The sequence below is a fragment of the Oncorhynchus masou genome, chromosome 2, assembly GCF_036934945.1.
Source record: "Oncorhynchus masou masou isolate Uvic2021 chromosome 2, UVic_Omas_1.1, whole genome shotgun sequence".
Lineage (NCBI taxonomy): Eukaryota > Metazoa > Chordata > Actinopteri > Salmoniformes > Salmonidae > Oncorhynchus > Oncorhynchus masou.
The window spans coordinates 40,855,147-40,880,242 of NC_088213.1; the positions used below are offsets into that span (position 1 = coordinate 40,855,147).

Below are 25,096 nucleotides of genomic sequence, written 5' to 3' on the forward strand. Positions count from 1 at the left end.
ATCTAATAGAACCAGACAGTTTTGGGTTACTAGAGAAACTAACTTGATCTGATGTTGCAAGCTCGATATGCTTAACATGGAAGGGGGGGCATACAGTAGGCATCAATGCCCAGGGGATGTTTAGGGCCCTAGTAGTTGCCTCAGTCCTAACGGTGTCACCGCAGAGGCCTCCTCAAGCATGCCCATCAGTGGTCTGAATGTTTGTTCCTTCAATGCATTCAACTGAAATTGTTTCAGTAGAATGCTGTTCACGCACTATTATACATGCCATTAAAAAGTGACATTGTCTGGTGACGTGGCTGTCAGCGCTGTGCACTCAAAGCAAGGCTCTTAATCCTTGTAGGCTCAGGGCTGCGGTCACGCATCTTGTGAGGATCCAGGGAGAGACCGAAGGGTAATATCGCACTTATGCCTGGCACTGGAAGGCGAACTGCAGAAAACACCTTTTCCGGTAACCATTCCCTTGCGGCTAAAATCTAGAGAACGTTGACATGTGAAAGGGGGAGAATATTAGATCCAGAACTGGACTAAAGCGTCTAACTTCTGATCGTGCCCTTCCCCAGATGAGATGTCCAGTAGGTCAGGTGCTGCTGGGTAAATCGCCCGACAGCATCGCTGTCTTGGGCTGGGCCGAGTGAGTGTGGCAAGGTTCACGCGAGTAGCCGAAGGTCAATCTACGTTCGATGGCCCGCTCAGCAGGGCTGAAGCGCAGTCTGGGGACCACTGGGAGCTTTCTCAGCATCCGTCTAGTTATCGGGCGAGCCACAACAGGGATGAGTCTAGCTCTCTGGTCATGAAAGCAAACACTTGCAGAGATCCAGCGCTAACGAGTTCCCGATGCGGGACGCGGTGTCGTAGGCCATGTTTTACGTTGCTCATGGCAGTGTCCTTGCCACAGGTCAGCCCAGCATCTCTGAAACGCCGAAGGTGGCACACAACCGTGTAGCTGCTGTGGCTTGAGGGTCATCAAGCTAAGGCCACACGCAGGATCGTGCGTATTGAGGCAAAGCTTCCTTCAGACTCCGTGTGAGAGCCTCGGAACGACTCCTGACCCATCTTTAGTTGACTGAATGGGTCCACAACACTGGTTAGCACCTCCATGTTGGGTGTCATCCTCTGTTGCATCCCCCATGCTGGAGGGTGTGCTAGATAGAGCACCTGGGGAAATGTATTTTGCACCTGGGGAAATGTATTTTGCACCTGCATAATGTATTTTGCATGAGCCTAGCTATGACCAGAGCTGGAGCATGTTTAGACTTATGCAGCACAAATGGCTGTTTGGTAAGCAACAGTGGCAGCTGTGTGTGGGGGAGGGCTAGAACATACCTACCATAGATGACTTGTCTCTGACAGCATGGACAATGCCATTGAGGGTATAACTCAGGAAGCATGGTGGAAACCCTCAATGGTGCTGCCCATGCTAAAACATCCTTTTGGCCACTAGAGGCCTCTATCATTCTATGATGCATTAATGACAAAGGACTGAGGCGGTAACTAAAATGTAATTTTCCTGACTGATGACAATTTCCCAGACAAGGACAAGACAGAATCAGACATCCAGTATTGCTGTTTGAGATTTGAAGAACGTTTATTTAACAACTTAATAAACCTTGTTTCACAGAAGTTATGCTGCTTTTAAATAGTATTTTTCCCCAGCTTCGCTCAATAGGTTGGATGTTTAATCAGTGCAGGAACCAATGCGGTCTTAACATGCACCAGGGTTGAGGACAGAAATAGGTGTTTTCCATTTGTATCACCACTGTATAAGCGCAGCTGATAAAGCTCACCGACAATCACTTTCATATTATACACAATGTTGTCTTATGTTTGAATTTAATATATAGAAAGGAAAACAAAAGTAAAAACCTACAAAAAGAAATCAAGTGGTAAAAATCAAGCACAGATACATACAAACCTAAAAATGCGATGTTTGTGTCCTTTCAGGATCTTCCTCCCCTAACTCACACCTCACAGTCCAGAGGCTGAGGCCAAAACGGCATTTTATGGTTAGTTTAAATTAAATTATTGTAAATACTATGAAAAAATGCAAGTTACACACCAATCATAGGAGAAATGACCTTTTCCCATCTTATCTGGTGTTGCCACAAGGAGAGTGAGGGATGCGTGATCGGGATAGAAGATTGGGCGGGTGCAACACATACATTCTCCCCTGCGCCAGATGCTACTGGTGGGCACATTGCACTCCAGGGCCGTGGTGGCCTCCCTCGTCATCTGAGCTGTCGTTGTAGGCCTCACGTCGTCCTCCAGACGAGCCCTGGCTGACGTCGTAGTCCTGCAGGTCCACCTCCTCCGCGTCCCCAGACACGATGGGAGCCTCGGCACGTGTTGGCAGCAAGTCCTCCAGCTCCTAGGGGTTGACAGAGGGTCACAGAAAATTAGAAAAACTATGTCTAGTTAGCAAAGCCCCCTATTCAGCATGCAGCTATCGTTACAAAACCCTTAAATCGACACTTGTGGGGTACCTTAGCTCTTAAATACCAATGTCATTAGTAATGGTATTTAAAAGCTGAAGTAGCAGATTCACATAACAAGGGCTGTTTAAAAAAAAATTATATATAACAAAGAGCCGCTAAACATAACTAGTATGGTCTGGGTCAAAATCCTAATCTGTTAAGAATGATCAAATTGTGTCATTCAATCCCATAATAGAACAAACAGTACCATAATATTCAAGCTTGTGACAGAAATGGACACGTCTTTTCATAGTCCATGACTTACATTGAGTTTATCGGGGCTGATCCAGTTGTTTTCTGGGAACTGCACATCAAATTTAATATATAGGTCCCCCTTTTCAAACGGATTACGGTACTGTGGCATCCCTTCCCCTCGAACAACTCGGACAGAGCCTGTAAAATAAACATTGTATTAAAAGAAACATTGCTTTCACATACAGCACGGATTAAGATTCACATGCGGTTGTATCATCTTCCACATGTAAAACAAGTAAAAAGATCAAATTCTTACCTGGCTCAATGACTTTGCCAGCAGCATACTTGACTACAATCTGTCTGCCGTCTAAGTGTTTCAACGTAAACTGGAATCCACAAAGTGCTTCGACAAGGCCAATCTTATGGGTCATGTGCAGGTCATGGGCCGCTCTTTTGTATGTCTGTTGGCATGAGAAAACAGGCAGAGTGTCAATATAGTAAGAGACATGGTTATAGGCCAATTTAAAATAACACTTGATAGAAATGCAACTAACCGATACCGCTGGCACATAAATAATTAACATAAGATAGCAGCAGCCCCCCCCCAGGAAGCGGCGCAAACACATCCTGTCAGGGTACTGTACTGGTCTGTTCTCCACATGAGGCTTGTGCCATTAACACGCGTCTGTTCTCCCATCTTCAGAGGAGTGAGTGGGTGAGTGAGTCTGGAGGTGACAATCGAGTGGAAATGCTAGGACTACAAGATCAGGAACTACGTGCCACTCATGACTATAATTAATACCAAGTTATGCCAAACATGCAGGGGGCTCAGAGGGTGGGGGGACAGTACTGGAAACTGGATTACAATGTGTTCTCATTGGCCTAGCAGCATCGTGCTGTCACTACAATCTGCTCCCAAAGGATCCCAGTCAAGAGTGCTGGAGGACCCAACTCAGCCAGCTGTACGCTTTTGTTCAACCAGCTACTATTCAACATTCGCCACCTATACTATACTCCTCATAGACATGCGAGACATAATAGCTGAGTAATAACAAGTTTACACATCAATGTTGCAGCTTCACTAATATGTTTCCACATTGTAATATTGCCCTTAGTTAACAAGGGCCAGCCTTAAGGTGTGGGGACCATGGTGTCCAGAGCACAGCAGTTAATCTCTACCTCGTGCTCTTTCTCTTGCAGGACGAGGACAATGTCTCCTGGCTCTACCCCAGGCGCCTGGTCAGCTTCTCCTCCAAAGGTGATCTTCTGCCCATGCTTCATGCCTTTGTCGACATGGACCTCCAGGATTTTCACCTCCTTGCTAACCTTCTTGCCCTCGCACTTTTTACAGCGGTCTTTCTCGTTGATGACCTCACCTGTGGGTATAACAATAGAAGTTTAGGAGTCAAAGCCTTTTTGCTAACCACTAGGCTACCTTGGGCAGCAGGTTTCTGGATCAAATCCCCGAGCTGACAAGAGGGGAAAAATATCTGTCATTCTGCCCCTGAACAAGGCAGTTAACCCACTGTTCCCCAGTAAGCCGTCATTGTAAATAAGACTTTGTCCTTAACCGAATTGCTTAGTCGAAAGTTTATTTATTTATTATAAAAGAAATATAGATAAATAAAATGATGCGTATCTGGGTACTACAATTATAGGGTTTCTAAACTGTAATGTTACTTACCTTCCCCATTACAATCAGTACAAACAGACTGCATCTGTTGGACCATCCCAGGAGCCAGCTGTCTGATCATGATGCGCATACCACGCCCCCTGCAGGCCACACACTTCTGAACTGCGCCAGTCTTTCCACCCTGGCTGTTGAGAAGTTAACTTTTAGTCTAACACACCAACAAACCTACATGATCAACACGTATGATGCAACAATTGACAAGCAAAAACAGCAAGATTTCAACACTGCTTCATGTGGGCTAGAGAAGTAATTGAGGGAAAATTGTTGCAGATACAAAAGGATGAAAGTGGAAACACTTACCCATTACAAGTGCCACAAAGAACATTCTTGCTCAGCTGCAGTTTAGTTGTTTTTCCATTGTACAGGTCTTCCAGTGAAACTCTAAAAAACCAATGCGCATAATTGGAGAGCGCAGCAAGGTCATAGAAACCACAGGTCACTTAAACAGCCAGACAATGAATCATAATATAAAAAATATTTAATTATCACTAAAGAGATCTGTGACACCACCAATAAATAGACTAAGCTTACTTGAGTGGGTGAACCATGTCCTCTCCTCTTCGTCTACCACCATTTCGGCTGCGCCCCTGTCCGCCCATGAAGCCAAAGAGTCCACCACCGAAGATGTGTGAAAATATGTCATCCATTCCCCCACCACCACCACCTCCTTCTCGCAGTCCCTGCTCCCCATAGCGATCATAAAGCTCCTTCTTCTCTGGATTAGTCAACACTTCATATGCAAAGCTGATCTCCTTGAACTGTTTTTGAAGGAGACCGGTGTACAGTAAGTGTTATGACATTTACAGATATTTGTTAACATTCGTTTTGCATCTACTCATTAGTTTAAGGAACGATTTAACCCTTTGCTCACATTAGACCACATCGTATCCCTTTCCCCAAAAATGTAATTCAAGCCATTTCAATACCTTGTCGCCAGCATTTGGGTTTTTATCGGGGTGATATTCCTTTGCTAGCTTCCGGTATGACTGAAAGAAAAGGCAAGTACATGAATACAACAAGGCACTGGTTTCGACTATTTATGCTTGCTAACGTTAGTCAATGAGTTGTATAACCATTTCCACTTTTTACGTAATCCCCGTAGTGGCCATCAATTAAATATTGACAGGAATCTGACGTTGCTTTTTACGGTAAGGTTAGTTAGCTGGCCTAAATTAGCTAGCTAGTAAATTGAACTTAAAATAAATGCGGAAGATAGCTAACTACTATATGCACGTTGACGGGTTAGCTAGCCACCTTCTCACAATGACTAAAGTAAACTACTGGCTAAACAGTTAAAATGTTTTTCACAACTATTAACCAGCTATGAATCAAATTTTCCCCCAACAAAACCAACCCAAAATGTCCGACCTTGGAGATTTGGCCCCAAAATGCCATTACTGTGAATGAATCTGTAAACACGTGAGTTAACGTCGTAGGTTAGCCGGCTAAATAACGCAACTAGCCAGCTAACTCGTTTGGTGGCACACACTACGTTAGCGAAGAGTTAGTTAAACGTTAAAAGATCAAACTGGGGTAACCTTGATATAGTAACTTATCTATAGCAACCTGGTATGAGGCGACTCGGTCGCGTCTTTTATCTGTTATAAGCAGACACACGCATGAGAGTTAGCTAGCTACTAGCTAGTCATTGTCTTAGTTAGCAACCACAGGTCGGGAAAAACGTAAACAAAACTGCTAATCCAGTGCTATCAAAATGAGTTGATACAGTAAAATGTTTAATATTTAACAATACAGTGCGTATTAGGCGGACTCTAAACTAAAAGACAGCTACCAACCGCATGCTAAATATATACTCGAAGCCGGCGTTCGTTTTACGAGATGCAATCATTGTTGAAACTGAAAGCTAACGTAAGCGCAAAGTACAAACATCTAAAAAGACTTTGCGCCAAAGAGAGGTAGTTAGCTAAAACATTAAGGCAGATAAATTGTAGTACAGGACACACATTTAACAAGTATTTGCTGATTGACGATAACGTTTGTTAGCAAGAAACAGAGCTAGTCAAACTAGCTAACATTACCGTTTCTAGGCCAGACTAGCTTTTAGCCAGAATAACCTATTTCCTGTTTCTACGAACAATTCAAACTCCACAGCACCTAGATTAAATTTAACTCGATAAATCGGGAGCTACAGTCAACGTTACCTTTTTCAACTCATTTTCAGTGGCAGTGGGGGACACCCCTAGTATGTCATATAATTTAGTATCGACAACGTTCGCCATGATGAAGCTGGAGATCGGACCTTCTGCACGGGAAGCGAGAAGAGAAAGAAGAAGAGCCGGTTGAAAACGTCACACGTTGCGTCAACTTTAACCTTTCTCCTGGCGTAAGAAAAAAAGAGGTGCATCTCAATTATAGGGTGACTTCCTTCTTTTCACCTCATATATTTTCTCCTCTCTATTATACATTAGTAATTGATTCAGGTATTTTACAAGGCAGCAGCTACTCTTCCTGGGATCCAGAAAAATTAAGACAGTTTATACCATTTTAAAAACATTACAATACATTCACAGACTGTGTGCCCTCAGGCCCCTACTCCACCACAACCACATAGATACAGTACAAAATCCATGTGTGTGTGTATATATGCATGCATTTATCTGTTTTTTAAAATCTAATTTTACTGTTTGCATGAGTTACTTGATGTTGAATAGAGTTCCATGTAGTCATGGCTCTATTTAGTACTGTGCGCCTTCTGGACTTGGGGACTGTGAAGAGACCTCTTGTGGTATGTCTCTAAGATGAAACTTTGACAAAATCACAACCACACACATTCAAGCTTGCACATGCACTTATAGACACACAGTATTTGCTCAGTCTGTATATTTCTGTATGTGCTTTTGGAGTCATTTGTCCTCTCTTGGTTGACACCGTCCACCATATCTTTACATCAAGGCCTACAGAATCATATCATTGGGTCTATGTTGGTAGGAATATGAACTGTGTATCGTATCCACGAGGTGTTGTAATGACTGGAACCTGGAACAAAAGGACACTTGAGTTCACATAACTTTGTGACTGATCATTTGAGTATTAGATTACTATGGGTCTATTTCAATTTAGGCAGATTGAGAATTACAAGCACCACAACACTCTCTGTTGACCTCTGTGACTATGTTCATAGATTATTTTTTGTGGGTTTCTGAGGGCTTTGTTGTAGCTTCAGACCCCATTGTTACTTGTGGCACTCTGTGTCTGTCCTCTGCCTTTTTAAGACAGATGAAGCCCTGAGCGCATATCCTATTGTCTAATGCAACATGACAGCAGAGAGAGAGAGAGGTTGGGATGTTGGGTGGTGGAGAGAGAGATTTGGCTTCTATGACTGATGTCTGTCTCCGTGTTTTGTGTGTTTCATCTAACAATGGTGTTGCAGTAAATTAAGTGAAATAAAATGTAATTGACATTGATTGCTACAGACACTAATGGACATAAGATCCTATACACTGCATGCTACAGAGTGAATTTTGATTGAAGAGGAATTTTAAAAGGCCCGGTTGCACAAAACTCAGTCAAAAAAATGTTTTATTACATTGGTTCTATGTATAATATAATCATATAAATACATTTTTATAAGACTGAGCAGAGTCAATTATGGTAATTAATTACAATATACATAATATGAATTGGAGACTAATTTTAAATTCTTCTAAAATAGCTAAGAATACTATGTATTTGTACACATCAACTAAACAAAAACTTATCTTCAGGCTATTTTCAGTAGTTTCAATTCCCATGCTGTTTCATTAAGTTGTTGTGGGGTTTTGGTTAAAAAAAATTATGCAGAGCAACTGTTAGTGTTTTCTTATAAAATGAAAGGCAGACACAGGTAAGTGAGTAGGGTCTCTTTTAATGAAACAATGAAATCCTACAACCAGTGGTTGAAATAATAAATGGTGGCCCATGTCTGTCTGTCTGTCTGTCTGTCTGTCTGTCTGTTTGCTTTAAATGTCAGATCAGAAGACAAAATCTCATCTGTGTAGTCCTTATTCCACCATTCAGGTAATATCAACATTTCTGAATTAAAAGTTGCTAGCCTATTTAGGCTACCTTCTCACATCACTCTGACTTTATCATCAGCTCCCAAATGACCCTTTTAGCTTTTATTTATCATTTAAAAACTTCATGGATATTCAACCCTGTACCAGGTGTGTTTGTGTGGGCATCCCAATCCCTTTATAGATTCCCCGTTTTATACTCTCTGGGTTCACCACCATAGTCCGCATCTGAACTCAAAATCCCCAAATGGAACCAAAATGTTAAAAAGCACACAGAAAACACATCTATTCCTCTGTCTAGATGTTATTTATTTTTATTTATCCATTATTTTACCAGGTAAGTTGACTGAGAACACATTCTCATTTGCAGCAACAACCTGGGGAATAGTTACTGGGGAGAGGAGGGGGATGAATGAGCCAATTGTAAACTGGGGATTATTAGGTGACCGTGATGGTTTGAGGGCCAGATTGGGAATTTAGCCAGGACACCGGGGTTAACACCCCTACTCTTATGATAAGTGCCATGGGATCTTTAATGACCTCAGAGTCAGGACACCCGTTTAACGTCCCATCCGAAAGACGGCACCCTACACAGGACAGTATCCCCAATCACTGCCCTGGGGCATTAGGGATATTTTTTTAGACCAGAGGAAAGAGTGCCTCCTACTGGCCCTCCAACACCACTTCCAGCAGCATTTGGTCTCCAATCCAGGAACTGACCAGGACCAATCCTGCTTAGCTTCAGAAGCAAGCCAGCAGTGGTATGCAGGGTGGTATGCTGCTGGCAAATATCCTGTAGATATCCTACATGAAAATCTGCCAAATCTGAATGTATATTTAGTGTGTTCCCACAAGACATAGAATATTCATTGGGGCTCTGCATGTGTGTAGATGTGTGTGGTAATCATAACCTGTATCACATCATTGTCATCATATATGCACATTTTTATCAAATCAAACCATATCAAATGAATGGGTTAAAAGCAACAACATGAAGCTTGATACTCTGGTTTTAATATACAGTACATAGACGAAAATAAAGATGAAAATAGAAGGATAATATATGTGCTTGACATGTGAATGAATGTAAATACAGTAAACAGTCAAGTAATTTTCATCTGACTCTGTTTCTCTGTGTGGCAGTGTCCTGTTATTTTGAGCATACAGGGGAAAGACTGAATCTGCATGCGAGAGTCCCCCTATTAAACTGATCAAAAGAAGGAAAACAAGAAAATAAACTTGAGTAAGGTTCCTCTCCTCCTTTTCTTCCCCCTCTCCCATCTTCACCTAGAAGTCCATGGACATTGAACGCTGCTGGGGGTCGACAATGCTGGTGTTATTGCGGCCCCCGTTGTGGGAGCTGAGGGTGCCACAGCCTCCTGGCCCAGCACTTGGTCCAGCCGCTCCGCCCCGGACGTAGATCTCACAGGGGATCTCCTCCATGACGCGGTCTTCAATGACATTCTCGGCGCAATCGTGAGTCTGTTTGTAGCCGTAGCAGCTTTTCTTATAGGTGCTGTTAAAGGTCTTCATGGGCGGGGGCTTGGAGAAGTCGTTGTGGTAGGAGAGCTCCATGGAGCTGAGGGTGGTGCGGCTCTGCTTCATGCTGCCTCCAGAGGCCTGCAAGCCACAATGGTGCTCGTGGACACAGCGCGACGTGGTGGAGGAGCGGCGCAGCTTGTGGTAGCTCTCCAGCTCCTCTGATAGGTCAGCCAGGTCAGAGGAGATCTCCTTGTCACGGAGAGAGAAGAGCTCATAGTGGGGAGGGTCAAAGACCTCCTGGAAGCCAGCCTTGTTGAAGACTGGCCGGCGGGCTACCAACTTCTTCCTGGGCTGCTTCATCTGGACGAGGATGGAGATGATGAGTAGGACGAGAACCACGCCTGAGGACACGCCAATCACCGTGCCGTGGGTATTAGTAATCTGATGGAACAGGCCATTGGATTTCTTCTCTGTTTGTGAAGCGGAAAAAACAGTAAGTCTACTATAATGGTTTGGTTGTCGCAAGTCAATTTACCACATGATAAAATTACTAAATGATTAAAAGTAGAAAATAGGAAATTACATTTTCACTCACCCTTACAATGGTTCTCATCCCAGGGGTAGACACAGTTCTGGACCCCATTACACACCAAAGAGTTATTGATGCACATGTTGCTATGGCAAAAAAACGTGTTGCTATTGCACGGGGCTGAAACAAGAGACAAGGTAAAGTTATTAAAGATGAAAACTACTGCGATAAAACGCTAGATGTCTGCAACTTGAAACCATACATCATCATTTATAGCTTGCATGACATGATCGGCAATTGAAATGGCTGCTTCTCCCAGCAAACATGCAGAGTGAAAAAAAAAACAGCGTAGAGTATGGAGTGCAGTAAATCAATTTAGACGGCCATCACGAGGCACAGATGGCCAGGCGCGCTGAGACTCCTGACTAAACTAGCTCTTACAAGGCTAGTCACGAGACAGCTGGGAAGGCTGGTAAATTGAACGTGGCTGCTGGGCCCAGGAGATGGATGTGCGAGGCTGGTTCTGCGGGTCCTAACAGGATGCCCCCCGCCACACATTTACATCCCCCTTCCTCCTGCCCCCCCCTGCCTCTCCCACCATTCTACATCAGAGATCTGAGCAGCTTGTCATCCCAAATCCCCCCCCCCCCACACACACACACACACACACACCTCAAACCCCATCAGACAGTACGACACTAGCCCCCACCAGGTCCCACCGCACCCCTGACACATACACGCTGTTTAGGGCCTAACAGCAAACCATTCCCCTTCACTGCCCCGAGGCTAAGCAGTTCTGACAGCGGGATGAAGGGGTCATAACACGCCTTTCGTCTCCCGTTGAGTGCGTAAAGTTCCCCTGACTATGCGCTCACTTCCAAACTGATTAGACATCTCTCGCCTTCAAAAAGCTTGTTCTCTCTCTGGGTGTCAGCGCCGGTTCGTGTTCCCCATCTTCACAGTTCCCCCTTGAGAGAGCCCAGAACCACAGAGGTAATGAAAATGATGATGCACAGTACTCTCTCTGCGTGTCAATGGTGTTCTGCGATGGATAAGGACTAAAATATCCAAGGTGATGGTCCACATAAAAGTGCCTTGACTGATTACTCAGATGAATGTCTCTGTTTGGTCCTTTAATTGAACCCCGGTTTATGACGTAGGGACAACATGAATTTGAAATGCAAGACAAACACTATGAAAAATGTGATCTTTTTTAATATGCATCAGAATGTTAAAGAGCTTTTAAAAAAACATCTTTTTTTTTTTTTAAAGGTAATGAAGTGCTGCAGTGATGGGAATAAAGAAAAATGATATCCAAAATGAATACAGGAATTAATATATCTCTGATTATTCAGGCATTTAGTTAAACTATTACAGTGTGGTGGAGGAACAACTGAAGAGATTATTTCCAAAGTGCTATATCGACTAATTCTTCACATTTGTGTTTTTTCATGAGAAATTAATGGTTATGGGTGCCTATGTGTGTGTAAAATATTACCAGGTAGGCTAGTTGAGAACAAGTTCTCATTTACAACTGCGACCTGGCCAAGATAAAGCATAGCAGTGTGAACAGACAACAACACAGAGTTACACATGGAGTAAACAATAAACAAGTCAATAACACAGGAGAAAAAAATAGTCTATATACATTGTGTGCAAAAGGCATGAGGAGGTAGGCAAATAATTACAATTTAGCAGATTAACACTGGAGTGATAAATGATCAGATGATCATGTGCAAGTAGAGATACTGGTGTGCAAAAGAGCAGAACAGACAAATAAAAACAGTATGGGGATGAGGTAGGTAGATTGGGTGGGCTATTTACAGATGGACTATGTACAGCTGCAGCGATCGGTTAGCTGCTCAGAAAGCAGATGTTTAAAGTTGGTGAGGGAGATAAAAGCGATTTTTGCAATTTGTTCCAGTCACAGGTAGCAGAGAACTGGAAGGAAAGGCGGCCAAATGAGGTGTTGGCTTTAGGGATGATCAGTGAGATACACCCGCTGGAGCGCGTGCTACGGGTGGGTGTTGCCATCGTGACCAGTGAACTGAGATAAGGCGGAGCTTTACCTAGCATGGACTTGTAGATAACCTACGACGAATATGTAGCGAGGGCCAGTCGACTAGAGCATACAGGTCGCAGTGGTGGGTGGTATAAGGTGCTTTAGTAACAAAACGGATGGCACTGTGATAAACTGCATCTAGTTTGCTCAGTAGAGTATTGGAAGCTATTTTGTAGATGACATCGCCGAAGTCGAGGATCGGTAGGAAAGTCAGTTTTACTAAGGTAAGTTTGGCGGTGTGAGTGAAGGAGGCTTTGTTGCGAAATATAAAGCCGACTCCAGATTTGATTTTGGATTGGAGATGTTTGATATGAGTCTGGAAGGAGAGTTTACAGTCTAGCCAGACACCTAGGTACTTATAGATGTCCACATATTCTACGTCAGAACCATCCAGGGTGATGATGCTCGTCGGGCGTGCGAGGGCAGGCAGCGAATGGTTGAAAAGCATGCATTTGGTTTTACTAGCGTTTAAGAGCATTAGGAGGCCACGGAAGGAGTGTTGTATGGCATTGAAGCTCACTTGGAGGTTAGATAGCACAGTGTCCAAGGAAGGGCCAGAAGTATACAGAATGGTGTCGTCTGCGTAGAGGTGGATCAGAGACTCACCAGCAGCAAGAGCGACCTCATTGATGTATACAGAGAAGAGAGTCGGTCCAAGAATTGAACCCTGTGGCACCCCCATAGAGACTGCCAGAGGTCCGGACAGCAGACCCTCCGATTTGACACACTGAACTCTATCAGAGAAGTAGTTGGTGAACCACGCGAGGCAATCATTTGAGAAACGAAGGCTGTCGAGTCTGCCGATGAGGATGTGGTGATTGACAGAGTCGAAAGCCTTGGCCAGATCAATGAACACGGCTGCACAGTAATGTTTCTTATCGATGGCGGTTAAGATATCGTTTAGGACCTTGAGCGTGGCTGAGGTGCACCAATGACCAGCTCTGAAACCAGATTGCATAGCAGAGAAGGTATGGTGAGATTCGAAATGGTCGGTAATCTGTTTGTTGACTTGGCTTTCGAAGACCTTAGAAAGGCATGGTAGGATAGATATAGGTCTGTAGCAGTTTGGGTCAAGAGTGTCCCCCCCTTTGAAGAGGGGGATGACCGCAGCTGCTTTCCAATCTTTGGGAATCTCAGACGACACGAAAGAGAGGTTGAACAGGCTAGTAATAGGGGTTGCGACAATGGCGGTGGATAGTTTCAGAAATAGAGGGTCCAGATTGTCAAGCCCAGCAGATTTGTATGGGTCCAGGTTTTGCAGCTCTTTCAGAACATCTGCTATCTGGATTTGGGTAAAGGAGAAGCTGGCGAGGAAAAATGGGTTTTGTTGCAAATCGCTATATATCCATTGTTTAGCTGGAATGGAATGTTTGTATCCTGTATATTTAACATATATATTAAACCCATCATAAATCTGACCTAATGCTATAGTGTTTGGTTAGTGTTAGGCCTTGTTCGACAGTCCAAATCTCATATTACTGTATTGATATACACTACCGTTCAAAAGTTTGTGGCCACTTACAAATGTCCTTGTTTCTGAAAGAAAAGCACGTTTTTTGTCCATTAAAATAACATAAAATTGATCAGAAATACAACACGAGCAATGGACATTATACTGGTGGAAATCTGTCCTTTGGTCTGATGAGTCCAAATTTGAGATTTTTGGTTCCTACCACCATGTCTTTGTGAGACGCAGAGTAGGTGAATGGATGATCTCTGCATGTGTGGTTCCCAACGTGAATCATGATGGAGGTAGTGTGATGGTGTGGCGGTGCTTCTCTGGTGACACTGTCTGTGATTTATTTTGAATTCAAGGCACATTCTGCAGTGATACGACATCCCATCTGGTTTGCGCTTAGTGAGAGTATAATTGGTTTTTCAACAGGACAATGACCCAAAACACACCTCCAGGCTATGTAAGGGCTATTTTACCAAGAAGGACTGTGATGGAGTGCTACATCAGATGACATGGCCTCCACATTTCCCCGACCTCAACCAAATTGAAATTAGTTGGACTGCAGTTGGACTGCAGAGTGAAGGAAAAGCAACCAACAAGTGCTCAGCATATGAGGGAACTCCGTCAAGACTGTTGGAAAAGCATTCCAGGTGAAGCTGGTTGAGAGAATGCCAAGAGTGTGCAAAGCTGTCATCAAGGCAAAGGGTGGCTACTTTGAAGAATCTAAAATATATTTTTATTTGTTTAAAACATTTCCGGTCACTACATGATTTCATGTGTTAAATTCATAATTTTGATGTCTTCGCTATTATTCTACAATGTAGAAAATAGTAAAAAATAAAGAAAAACCCTTGAATGAGTAGGTGTGTCCAGACTTTTGACTGGTACTGTATGTATATTATATACAGTTGAAGTCAGAAGTTTACATAGCCAAATACATTTAAACTAAAAAAAACTCCTGACATTTAATCGTAGTAAAATTCCCTGTTTTAGGTCAGTTAGGATAACCACTTTATTTTAAGAATGTGAAATGTCAGAATAATAGTAGAGAATGATTTATTTCAGCTTTTATTTCTATCATTCTTTCAGCCTTCCACAAGCTTCCCACAATAAGTTGGGTGAATCTTGGCCCATTCCTCCTGACAGAGCTGGTGTAACGGAGTCAGGTTTGTAGGCCTCCTTGCTCACACATGCTGTTTCAGTTCTGCCCACCAATTTTCAATCGGGTTGAGGTCAGGGCTTTGTGATGGCCACTCCAATACCTTGACTTTGTTGTCCTTAAGCCATTTTTCCACAACTTTGGAAGTATGCTTGGGGTCATTGTCCATTTGGAAGACCCATTTGCGACCAAGCTTTAACTACCTGACTGATGTTTTGAGATGTTGCTTCAATATATCCACATAATTTGCCCTCCTCATGATGCCATCTATCCCTCCTGCATCAAAGCACCCCCACACCATGATGCTGCCACCCCCGTGCTTCACAGTTGGGATGGTGTTCTTCAGCTTGCAAGGCTCCCCCTTTATCCTGCAAAGATAACGATGGACATTATGGCCAAACAGTCCTATTTTTGTTTCCGACCAGAGGACATTGCTCCAAAAAGTACAATCTTTGTCCCCATGTGCAGTTGCAAACCGTAGTCTGGCTTTTTTATGGCGGTTTTGGAGCAGTGCTGAGCGGCCTTTCAGGTTATGTCGATAAAGGACTCGTATTACTGTGGATATAGATATGTTTGTACCTGTTTCCTCCAGCATCTTCACGGGGTCCTTTGCTGTTGTTCTGGGATTGATTTGTACTTTTCGCACCAAAGTACGCTAATCTCTAGGAGACAGAATGTGTCTCCTTCCTGAGCGGTATGACAGCTGTGTGGTCCCATGGTGTTTATACTTGCGTACTATTGTTTGTACAGACGAACGTGGTACTTTCAGGCATTTGGAAATTGCTCCCAAAGATGAACCAGACTTGTGGAGGTCAACAATTTTTTTATGAGCTCTTGGCTGATTTCTTTTGATTTTCCCATGATGTCAAGGAAAGAGGCACTGAGTGTGAAGGGAGACCTTGAAATACATCCACAGGCACACGTCCAATTGACTCAAATTATGTCAATTAGCCTATCAGAAGCTTCTAAAACCATGACATCATTCTCTGGAATTTTCCAAGCTGTTTAAAGGCACAGTCAACTTAGTGTTTGTAAACTTCTGACCCACTGAAATTGTGATACAGTGAATTATAAGTGAAATAATCTGTCTGTAAACAATTGTTGGAAAGATTACTTGTGTCATGGTTGAAAAACAAGTTAATGACTCCAACCTAAGTGTATGTAAACTTCCGACTTCAACACACACACACATATCATTTTTGAAATTATTGATGTCACAAATGTATCATTTTTACACATCAATGAATTTCAGAAGTTCTCTAGCCCTTTACACTCATACCTGTTTACGGGTTGAGAATGGCAGATTTGGACACCGATAAGCACCTAAATTAAAACGCAGTGGCTGTACAGTAACATGCTATATTTAACTTCAGAGGTCAGGCTCTGCGCTTCACAGCGCTGTATGGGTTTTTGACTTACAGCCATTCTGAACTTGAGCACTGCACGCCACAAGACGTTTCCCCCTACCCTTCCCGCTAGTTGGGCAACTCTTGCACATTTCTGTTGTCTGAGTGAGGGAAATGCGATCAATTAAGATGACAATGCATTTTGAAAGAGTGGACGTTGAGGATTACAATAAATACAGCTGTGATGTCATACAAACATGGAAAACACCTGAGTCCAAATGTGCACTTTACATTTCCATGTCATAACACTCATGTCATATACAGTGTCAACATTCAGGATTTTTATGTTTGATGTCCAGTTACAAGATGACAGGGCGTCATACTCTGGGTCGTACTGAACAGAAGGAGCCTGTGTTTGTCTATTGTGAAGGACATTTGCCGCAGAACATGCACCTGAATGCACTCAGGACTCCTTTCTACACGCACCCAAAATTACTACCTGTTTCTCTGAATTTCCTTGTGAAAGCCTAAGAAACATTTAAAAATAGCCCTATCCATATAGGCCAAGAGTGTAAAAAGCAAATTTACTAACATTTCTGAAAATGGATATAGTGTTTTGGAATGAAAAAGTCTTCAACTGTTTCCTCCAAGGAAATGTTCTGTAATTGACATACAACCTTTAAACCACATCTGCCATGCAAAAGGCAATGCTTTATGCAGAGCATCTGATCATAATGACATACTAATAATGACAAATGAGTCAGCTTTTCCATTCCTCAATGGGAAGATAAATCCCATTTGTCCATTGTGAATGATGACACATACTTATGGCCAATGCGTTACACCGTTTAATGCATATTCAATAACTTGTCATTTTCTTTGAGGTACTCGGCAAAGACGGTGGGAAAATAACTGGCTTTGCGATATCACTGCTTCGCATGCCACTTTAACTAACTTTCCCTTTTCTAAAATGAGAGTTGAATGTCAGTCAGATATTTACTATTCAGAGGATGTGGATGTCGTCAATAAATCAAGGAGAATAATGGGCAGTTGGCCCCATCTATCTCTTCCAACCTTTCATAAATCTGCTGTGTGTCTGGACAAAATACTGACCATTAAATTGCGAGAATAAAAAGAAAATAAGGAGCCAAGAGGACCTGCCAATTGATAAAGTCCCCAGACTGACCTGCAATTATTTATCTCCAAATTAACTCCTGGTTTAGGCGGCCCACAATAACTGCAGGTAACATATAATTTTTTTTTTTTGTGGGGGGGGGAAAGAAGGGGAATACTCACGGTCGACAAATGAGGTGAAGAGCATCTGGAAGCGGCTGAGTCGGCTCTTCTCGTCGGCCCACATCCTCACCACTCCCACCCCGTTGGTGAGCATGACGTCGTTAGCCACGGTGCTGCAGAACTTGGCCTTCAGGTTTTCGATGGCACTGCTGCCGTCGTACACGGCCACAAAGTTCTTGTCGCACTCGTTGGAGTGCTCCATCTGGTATTCCAGGAAGCGAATGAAAATCTACAGCCAGAAAATCACCACGTTACAACATGTTACCGTGGCGACCCCGCTGACACTCAGAAAGGAAATGGTACCCAAAATGAAGTGGAAATTGAAGCATTTATAAAGGGATATTGGTACTGAAGGACAATAGACTCATACTTGGATTAAGCCTATCCTCGTAGGCTTAGCCCAATTGTATAGCCCAAAACCACTGGGAATCATTGAACTCAGATGAATAGTTGTAGAACTAAATCTTTTGAGCGCAAGATGTATGCTGTGCACCCAAATAGGCTCTAATCTTAACAAACCTGCCTCTGTGTTGCTGTAGAGATCACCTTGTGAATTCAACCTGGGAACAATCCAGCCTCTTTAGCACATTTAAACTCGTAAGACCGCAGACATCAAGTGACTGCTTTTAGCTTCATTCCCAGTACTGCCGATTCTATTTTCTGCTATTTCTGCGTTATTGGCCTAATACCCGCTACCCTGGTTATTCTACTGCTAATTTGACATACTGCTAATTTGGTTTCCACAGCAGAGAGAGGGTCAGGGGACTGGTATGTCTTACTCCCAGTCTCCAGTGTTCTAATCAATGGGTGTGTTTTCAGTGGCTGGACCTCTGCAGTGAGTGATGTGATGACCCATTTAGCCACCAGAGAGAAGGAGCGGGGGAACAAGATGTTCACCTTGGACTGAGGAGGAGCGCGGATGGTCCAGATACAGTCCAGAGCGTCACCAGTCTTAATCTTATCCTCCTCTTCTACCTGACTGGAGCGGATAACACCATCATAGCCACCAATCTCAAACTGACAATCTGAGAAGAGAGAAAGGTGGAGGACAAGGGAGGGGGGAGGGGGGGTTATGGATAAGAGAAGGATTGCAGAAGAAAAGGTGAGCATAAGGGAAGAGATAGAAAAACATGAACAAAGAAACAAGAGAGATGTTAGAGAGGAAGAGCGGAAGAGAGAGAGAGAGAGAGAGAGAGAGAAAGGAGAAAGAGATGTGTCTCTGTGTGTGAGAGCATGTGAGCATGTGTCAGTGAAAGATAGCACCAGTAAGCTTTAGAGCACAGAGCTCTTCAAATCGGATCGGACAAACACCGGTGAAATATTGAAGCGCTTACCTGGAATCGGGTTTAACAGTCCACCCACGTGCAGATGAAAATCTGGGTCTGAAATTAGAAACAGGAAAGCACATAAGTCTTGATCCACAGAGCTGGAATTCATGAGTAAAGAAAAGTGATAAGATCCCATTAAAGGAAGTCAGATAAACTGGGGAAGACCAATGGGAGCTAATATCTGTGACCCGATGTGAGACGCTGATTTCAGTGTCTTAGTATATACTATTGGATGGTAACAAACAAGTAAAATGAGGCCCTTGACAGTAAATCTGTGGATGTGCTGTAGACCTTATTATCCACACCTATGGCTGCGTATGTAATGAGGATATGCCCATTAGGCTATCTCTAACTGAGAATGTGTACCTGCTATAAAGGTGTATTTGATACGGAACCCAACACCCTCCAGCTCCTCGTCGCTGGTGAACTTGATCCACATGAAGCGGCCCGTGGAGGTGACCAGGCCTGGGCTCTTCGACCCACAGAAGCGGTCGATGATCGGTGAGAAGCCGAACGGACCATCCCGCACCTCGATGTGATCAAAGCGGCACTCAAAGGAGGGCTCCATGTAGTAGTTCTTATCAAAGGCCAACTGGATTCTTTGACGAGGGAGAGCTGGAGGAGGTGAGAGAGGAGGAGGAGGAGGGGGGGTTGTTGGGTTTGGTTTTTGCTAAAAGGCTTTGCTCCATGGACTGTGTTTACCAGTACAGCAGCGTCTCAGTCTGCACACAAACTTGTTTAAAAAAATCTGGTAACAGCTAAACTCCTGTTTTCTACTCATATGCACAGCCAGTTTATGGACGCCTGCATAAATACACAAAGTTACCCAAGCTTAGTGCTCGATTCAATCCATTGATGCCGAAGTTCAGCCCTTACACTAATGCACATTGTGCTGATGCATACACACAGGACTTAGCATGACTTGAAACGACTTGACATGTCAGCATGTTTCCTTACAGGTTCTGAACCAAAACACAAAACTTTAACCATACATTTGAGTTTAGAAGTTCATGTCATGTAAATCACACCCCACATGACTGGCTCAAGTAGCCTAGCAGAATCAACATGACTACCACTTGCACATACCATTTTTATTAAAAATCTAGCTCATTCCTGTCTTCATAGGTGAATTACATATGCATCATACTGCCTGCAATGCTAAAATGTCAAACGGTAGAAACATTGATAAGAGCGGGCAATGCCTTTGAACTGAAACAAATGATACCACCATTTAAATGACAACGTCACAGCTCAGACACACACGTAAATACAAATCATGTCACTAGCTCGCCCACACTGACACAAATCATGTCACCGCCGGCACACACACCGAAACAAATTAGCTGTACTTCGAAGGTATGTGGGAAGCAGTAATGCCACTATTTTAAACAGGAATAAATAACGGAAGCCTACCGTACAGATTCAGCCAAACCGGCAGTACTGTTATCAGAACACTAAATCACATGTATATTTCCCCTGCTAAGGACTAGAAACAAGAGCTCTCAGATAAAAGTAGCTACATACATACCACATATAGCTTAGCTTGATAACTCAATTACAACAACATACTGAAACAATCAAACAAATCGCTAACCAAGAGTCACATCATCTGAGAGACAAAAGAGTCTCTGGAATGCAGTCAACAAGTCATATCTTGTGAAATATAAACCAGATGGACTGACATTTATGACCGATCAGCATTGAGTGACTCACTCTCCTAAGACTTTTGGAGATGAGCGATGCCATTCATTATTGGGTTTGAGTCATGATGATCTGGAGAATTGGCCTCGTTTAGCCCTGCTCATTGTACATGCACACGGATCATTTGGATCGTCAATGCCGTTTTGTCAATGTAGGTTCTATGGCTATGCTAGTTGATGTCTCCACAGGGGGAGCCCTTGAGCTTCACCAAATCTTCAATTTATCTCCCGACTGACGACATCCCACTATCAGTTCCTGCAGCCGACTTCGACTGGACTGAGTTTTACCCACAGGCATATAGGTTTTGGACTTTTGAATGACATGACTCTGATAAAACGCATATAGTGACTGACAGGCTGTTAAAATTGCAACAAACTAATAAGCAGCTGTTATCCACGTTCTAAGGCACTGCTGAGGCCAGTTTCGTTTGAGCGGGCAGAAACGGACATGTACCTTCCAAGATGTAAACACACTCCTTGTTAGGGGGGTATGTGTTGGGGTAGTTGGGGGACGTGAAGACTCCCCCGTTGATGTTGCGGACCCAGATGCCACATTCGTTAATATTCTGAGGTGGACTGCCTTCATTCTGAGAAAAGGACTCTGAGAAAAAGACAGTGAAGAGAATCAAGACCATGTTTAAATTGGGAAATGTATGGGATTAGATCAATTTATTGTGCTGCTGCCAGTGAAAGTGTTTTACGTGCAACAACATGACCGATTATTCCCCCCATAATATGACAAGATGACAACAGGAGACTCACCTTTAGTTCTCTGTGCCAGAGCAAATCCCTCTTCTATCAGAATAAGGAGTACCCAGGCTGCAAGGGAAAAACATTCCAATGTCAATGATTTGCACCGTTATTTCTCCTAAACGGACCATCAAATACGAGTGGAACAGGTAGAAACAATTGAATCAAAGTGTTGAAATAATAGGCAATCTAACACACTAGCTCGCACACCCCTCATTAAAAAGCAATTATGTGAAGCTTGAAATCTGCTAGTTAAGATAGGAAATAGTAATTACCAGTTTAAATGAGAAACATGCCTTCTATTCTGTTGGGTGAGATAATTATAAACCTTTTATTTTTTACAAAATTGTGTATGGGTGATTATTGGAACAGCAGTGATGCAGGGGCCAGACCGGGCATCATTAAGAACCATAGCCCTACTATATCCATCATAACCTAACATAACCGTGCACGCAAGCACACACATAAACACACACACAGTGAAAGAGCCAATGATCTACGACACTGACAGTAACATATAGTTAAAGATGCATCTTGCAATTGATGTGTACGATGTACAACAATACTTGACAGAATTCAGATTCTTGGGTCTTGTAGTTGTATCCCTGCCTTGTATTTCATAGGTTGTGCCATTGAAAGCTTATCTAAAAAGCATCGTATCGGAGCCAAGACATATCACAACCAAAAGTCTGAAGCCAAACTCAGATGCCTAAAAAGCTCTCTCCTCCATACCATGTACAGCTAAACAAAGAAGGCTGTATATCTGTGTATGCGTTATCATATTGTCCTCTGATGGCGTGTCAGGGAGCACTCATTGGTTGGCCTACATCATCACGCCTATCAGAGCATCCGCCAACCCTTCAGCCTCCTGTCCTGAATGAAGACAGAACCAGAACAAATGGGATAAGGCTCACAGGCGGGATGCCATAATGAGAGACAGGCATCCGGAGGCAACAGCACTGCATTGTGTATTATATCTGTGCTAAAACTGCTCGCCGTCCCCCTGTGCACATTTCAGCCCACGACACCACTGTCTTCTCCAGATAAGCCCGATGTAGGTTTACCCCCAATAGATTTTAATAGACTGCGCTGCTTATATCACATTAAACCATGAGCGAGAGCCTGACTGATGCATAATGAAACGTGGATTGACTATAGCCACCCAGGCTTGCAAAAAGAAATCAGACGGCATGTTCTCTACTATACAGAATTTAAAACACACATCCATGCGCACATACACACACCCTCTCTCTTCCCAGGCGTGATACGCTGGAGGCCAGAAGGCCATACTGCACACACACACACACACACTTTTCCATGCACGGCCTGACTATGAGGCTATTCACAAAGATTTGCCCTTTCCGGATCCTACTCCGCTATGAGGGACCACTGAAAGACCATAATAACTACCTCTTAAAAAAGCAGTCTATGGCAGACATTCATTGTAGCACACAGTTGGTTCAAATAGCTTTGAATGGACCTGAAAGTCTGAATTGAAAAGGTTGAATGCCTTTACAAGATAGTCTACACTAATGGAAGAACATGAGTAGGAGTGCATTGTAAATACAAATGGATGGCCTACCAGATTGCTTGGTTAAATTAACCCAAAAAGCATAGATATGGCCTCTTTGGGTGTTTGCTGATGCATTTTGATCCTGCAATTATATTACAAAATAAAACATGGGGCTATGCGGAGTTAGAACGCTACAGTCATTTGTTGATAATTCTAAAACAACTAGACTTTGTGCCCTTCGCGACTGAAATAGCCCAGTCCTACTGAAGTGAACTCAACACGATTTTCTCCCCCTCGGTGATAAGATTCAGTGCAGTTTACAGGCTAGGTGTGTTAAACACTACTTGGCAGTCCCTTTAATAATAGGCCTAGAGTACAGTACAAAACACAATGATTTCACAGCAGAATATTATCGCGTCTTAAAATGAGCTGCAAACCGCAGCTGTGGCCTTGTCCCAGATGTGGCGCGAATCACCAGGAGCTGTCACTTCAGCACCACCCGTCGTTCAGCTAAAACATGGCGATTTTCAACTCCTAAATACATTAGGCTATTTGCTTTTACCATTTGTATTCATCACACATGACTTGAGATGTTCGGGATGTCTCATGGTCTGACAAACACCGCTCTAGGTCTGTCACCTTTTACCACAGACGCAGAAGTGTTACACATTGAGATGCAATGCAAAAAAACAAACAAAAAACATATCTAGTTTAAATTGACCGATTTTTTTTTTTACAATTTGGATTTTATTTATGCTAATTAGATTTCCGCGGTGGCGCCGACATCGACCTTAGGCGTTAATAGAAAAGTAGCCAAAATTGGAATGCATTTTTCCGGATTGTGTAGCCCTGTGCAAAGATATTGGCACGTTTCAAAGATGACTCCTTGCAATAGTCTAAAAAGCTAATATAACTGAATAGATGTAAACCTGCAGGTGGCGATGCCATTCAGGGATTTTGGCTTCTTGCAAACATGCAGAACACACAAAAAAAACTTGGCGCAAGAGAAAATACAACGGGAGACATCTGGTAAGGGTGAATTTCGTCTATCTTGCAGAATAATAAGGGATGAATTATATCACAGCCGATGCGAGTGATTAATAGCCTTTTGTATCATATCAGTGGTCCTTAATACGATCCAAAAGCGCTGTGATGCCAAGTAAAACTCACCTCTTTGCATTTCCTCTCCCTGTGTGGTGGTGCCAAATACGTTCTCCTTCTTAAGCTCGGGGAGTTACACGCTTTCTCTCTCCATTTTATGGATCCAAGGCATTGAGTCGCTTTTTTATAAAATCCAACTTTTCATTGACCGCCTTAATTCCATAGTCAGAAAGACAATCATCAATTCCGAATTTCCTCTGAGGAAAACAAGCGCTTCTTCTTCAACCACTCCCGATAAGTATTAGATACAACGTTAATTCCATCTAGACAGGTGTCTTGTAGTTCCACATGCAACATATGCTATTATTAAAGTAGGTTGCATTGTCCAGTGAGGTTGAGCAGCAGAGTATCCGAGAGACGCGCACAGAGAGATGCACAGAGTAGTCTGTGGCTGAACTGAAGTAGTGGCACTAAACAAGGCTCATTTAAGCTCCGGGCGATGTTTGCGTGAATGAGCAGCTTGTACGCATGCACCCCATCACCGAGTGTAAAATCTCTGGCTGCATACAAGTCTCTGCTCTGTTCATGTTACATTGAAAGATTATATTGGTAAAATTGAGCAAAGGCATTTATGATATAATACAAAATTAACGGAGCAGGTTACAATGGGGTTATGTGCTTTGCGCAAAAAAACGGAAAAGTTGACAGCCTACCATTAGGATATTTACTCAGTAAGCTGTTGCCAAGAGACAATCGTGAAAAAACATCAACAGACAGTAAAACATCAACTGCTATTTAAATGATGGCTACCATTTTATTAGACTACCATTTTACCATAAGTGCCAGATTGCAATACATTACGCTACATGAGCTAAAAAGTTGAAGTTGTCACTTCCAATCGTTTCTTTGGTCATCGTTTCTTTGGTCATCAGCTCACTAGGATAATTCCATTTTTCGAATGGACGTGCCAGTCTATGAAACGGAAGGAAAAAGTGAGAC

The 25,096-nt window shown here is 43.1% G+C and overlaps 2 protein-coding genes across 2 annotated transcripts; both read right to left on the reverse strand.

Annotated features, from left to right (window-relative positions):
- Positions 1 to 1,563: 1,563 nt before the first annotated feature.
- LOC135504918 (dnaJ homolog subfamily A member 2) lies at positions 1,564 to 6,656 on the reverse strand. Its single transcript, XM_064923856.1, has 9 exons — positions 6,525 to 6,656; positions 5,289 to 5,348; positions 4,894 to 5,120; positions 4,663 to 4,743; positions 4,354 to 4,487; positions 3,849 to 4,045; positions 2,986 to 3,130; positions 2,740 to 2,867; positions 1,564 to 2,368 (listed from the first exon to the last, which is right to left on the reverse strand). Exons 1-9 carry the CDS (start codon positions 6,600 to 6,602, stop codon positions 2,183 to 2,185), a joined length of 1,236 nt encoding a protein of 411 aa, XP_064779928.1. The 5' UTR covers positions 6,603 to 6,656; the 3' UTR covers positions 1,564 to 2,182.
- Positions 6,657 to 8,207: 1,551 nt separating this feature from the next.
- Positions 8,208 to 25,050, reverse strand: LOC135504939 (neuropilin and tolloid-like protein 2). Its single transcript, XM_064923889.1, has 9 exons — positions 24,167 to 25,050; positions 21,496 to 21,552; positions 21,188 to 21,334; positions 19,400 to 19,648; positions 19,040 to 19,087; positions 18,603 to 18,730; positions 17,706 to 17,934; positions 10,453 to 10,566; positions 8,208 to 10,327 (listed from the first exon to the last, which is right to left on the reverse strand). The coding sequence occupies exons 1-9, from the start codon at positions 24,174 to 24,176 to the stop codon at positions 9,663 to 9,665; spliced, it is 1,647 nt and encodes a 548-aa protein (XP_064779961.1). The 5' UTR covers positions 24,177 to 25,050; the 3' UTR covers positions 8,208 to 9,662.
- Positions 25,051 to 25,096: the final 46 nt, after the last annotated feature.

Bases quoted from the DNA above. Each gene is read 5' to 3' on its own strand.
- LOC135504939 (XM_064923889.1), bottom strand. The intron at 19,088-19,399 runs GTACACATTCTC...TTCTAATTTCAG, and splicing joins CAAATACACCTTTATAGCAG to ACCCAGATTTTCATCTGCAC. The intron at 10,567-17,705 runs GTGAGTATTCCC...CTCTTGTTTCAG, and splicing joins CTTCACCTCATTTGTCGACC to CCCCGTGCAATAGCAACACG.
- LOC135504918 (XM_064923856.1), bottom strand. From the start codon at position 6,602: ATGGCGAACGTTGTCGATACTAAATTATATGACATACTAGGGGTGTCC. The intron at 5,121-5,288 runs GTATTGAAATGG...CTTCAAAAACAG, and splicing joins ACCCAAATGCTGGCGACAAG to TTCAAGGAGATCAGCTTTGC. The intron at 4,744-4,893 runs GTAAGCTTAGTC...TTGGTTTTTTAG, and splicing joins GACATGGTTCACCCACTCAA to AGTTTCACTGGAAGACCTGT.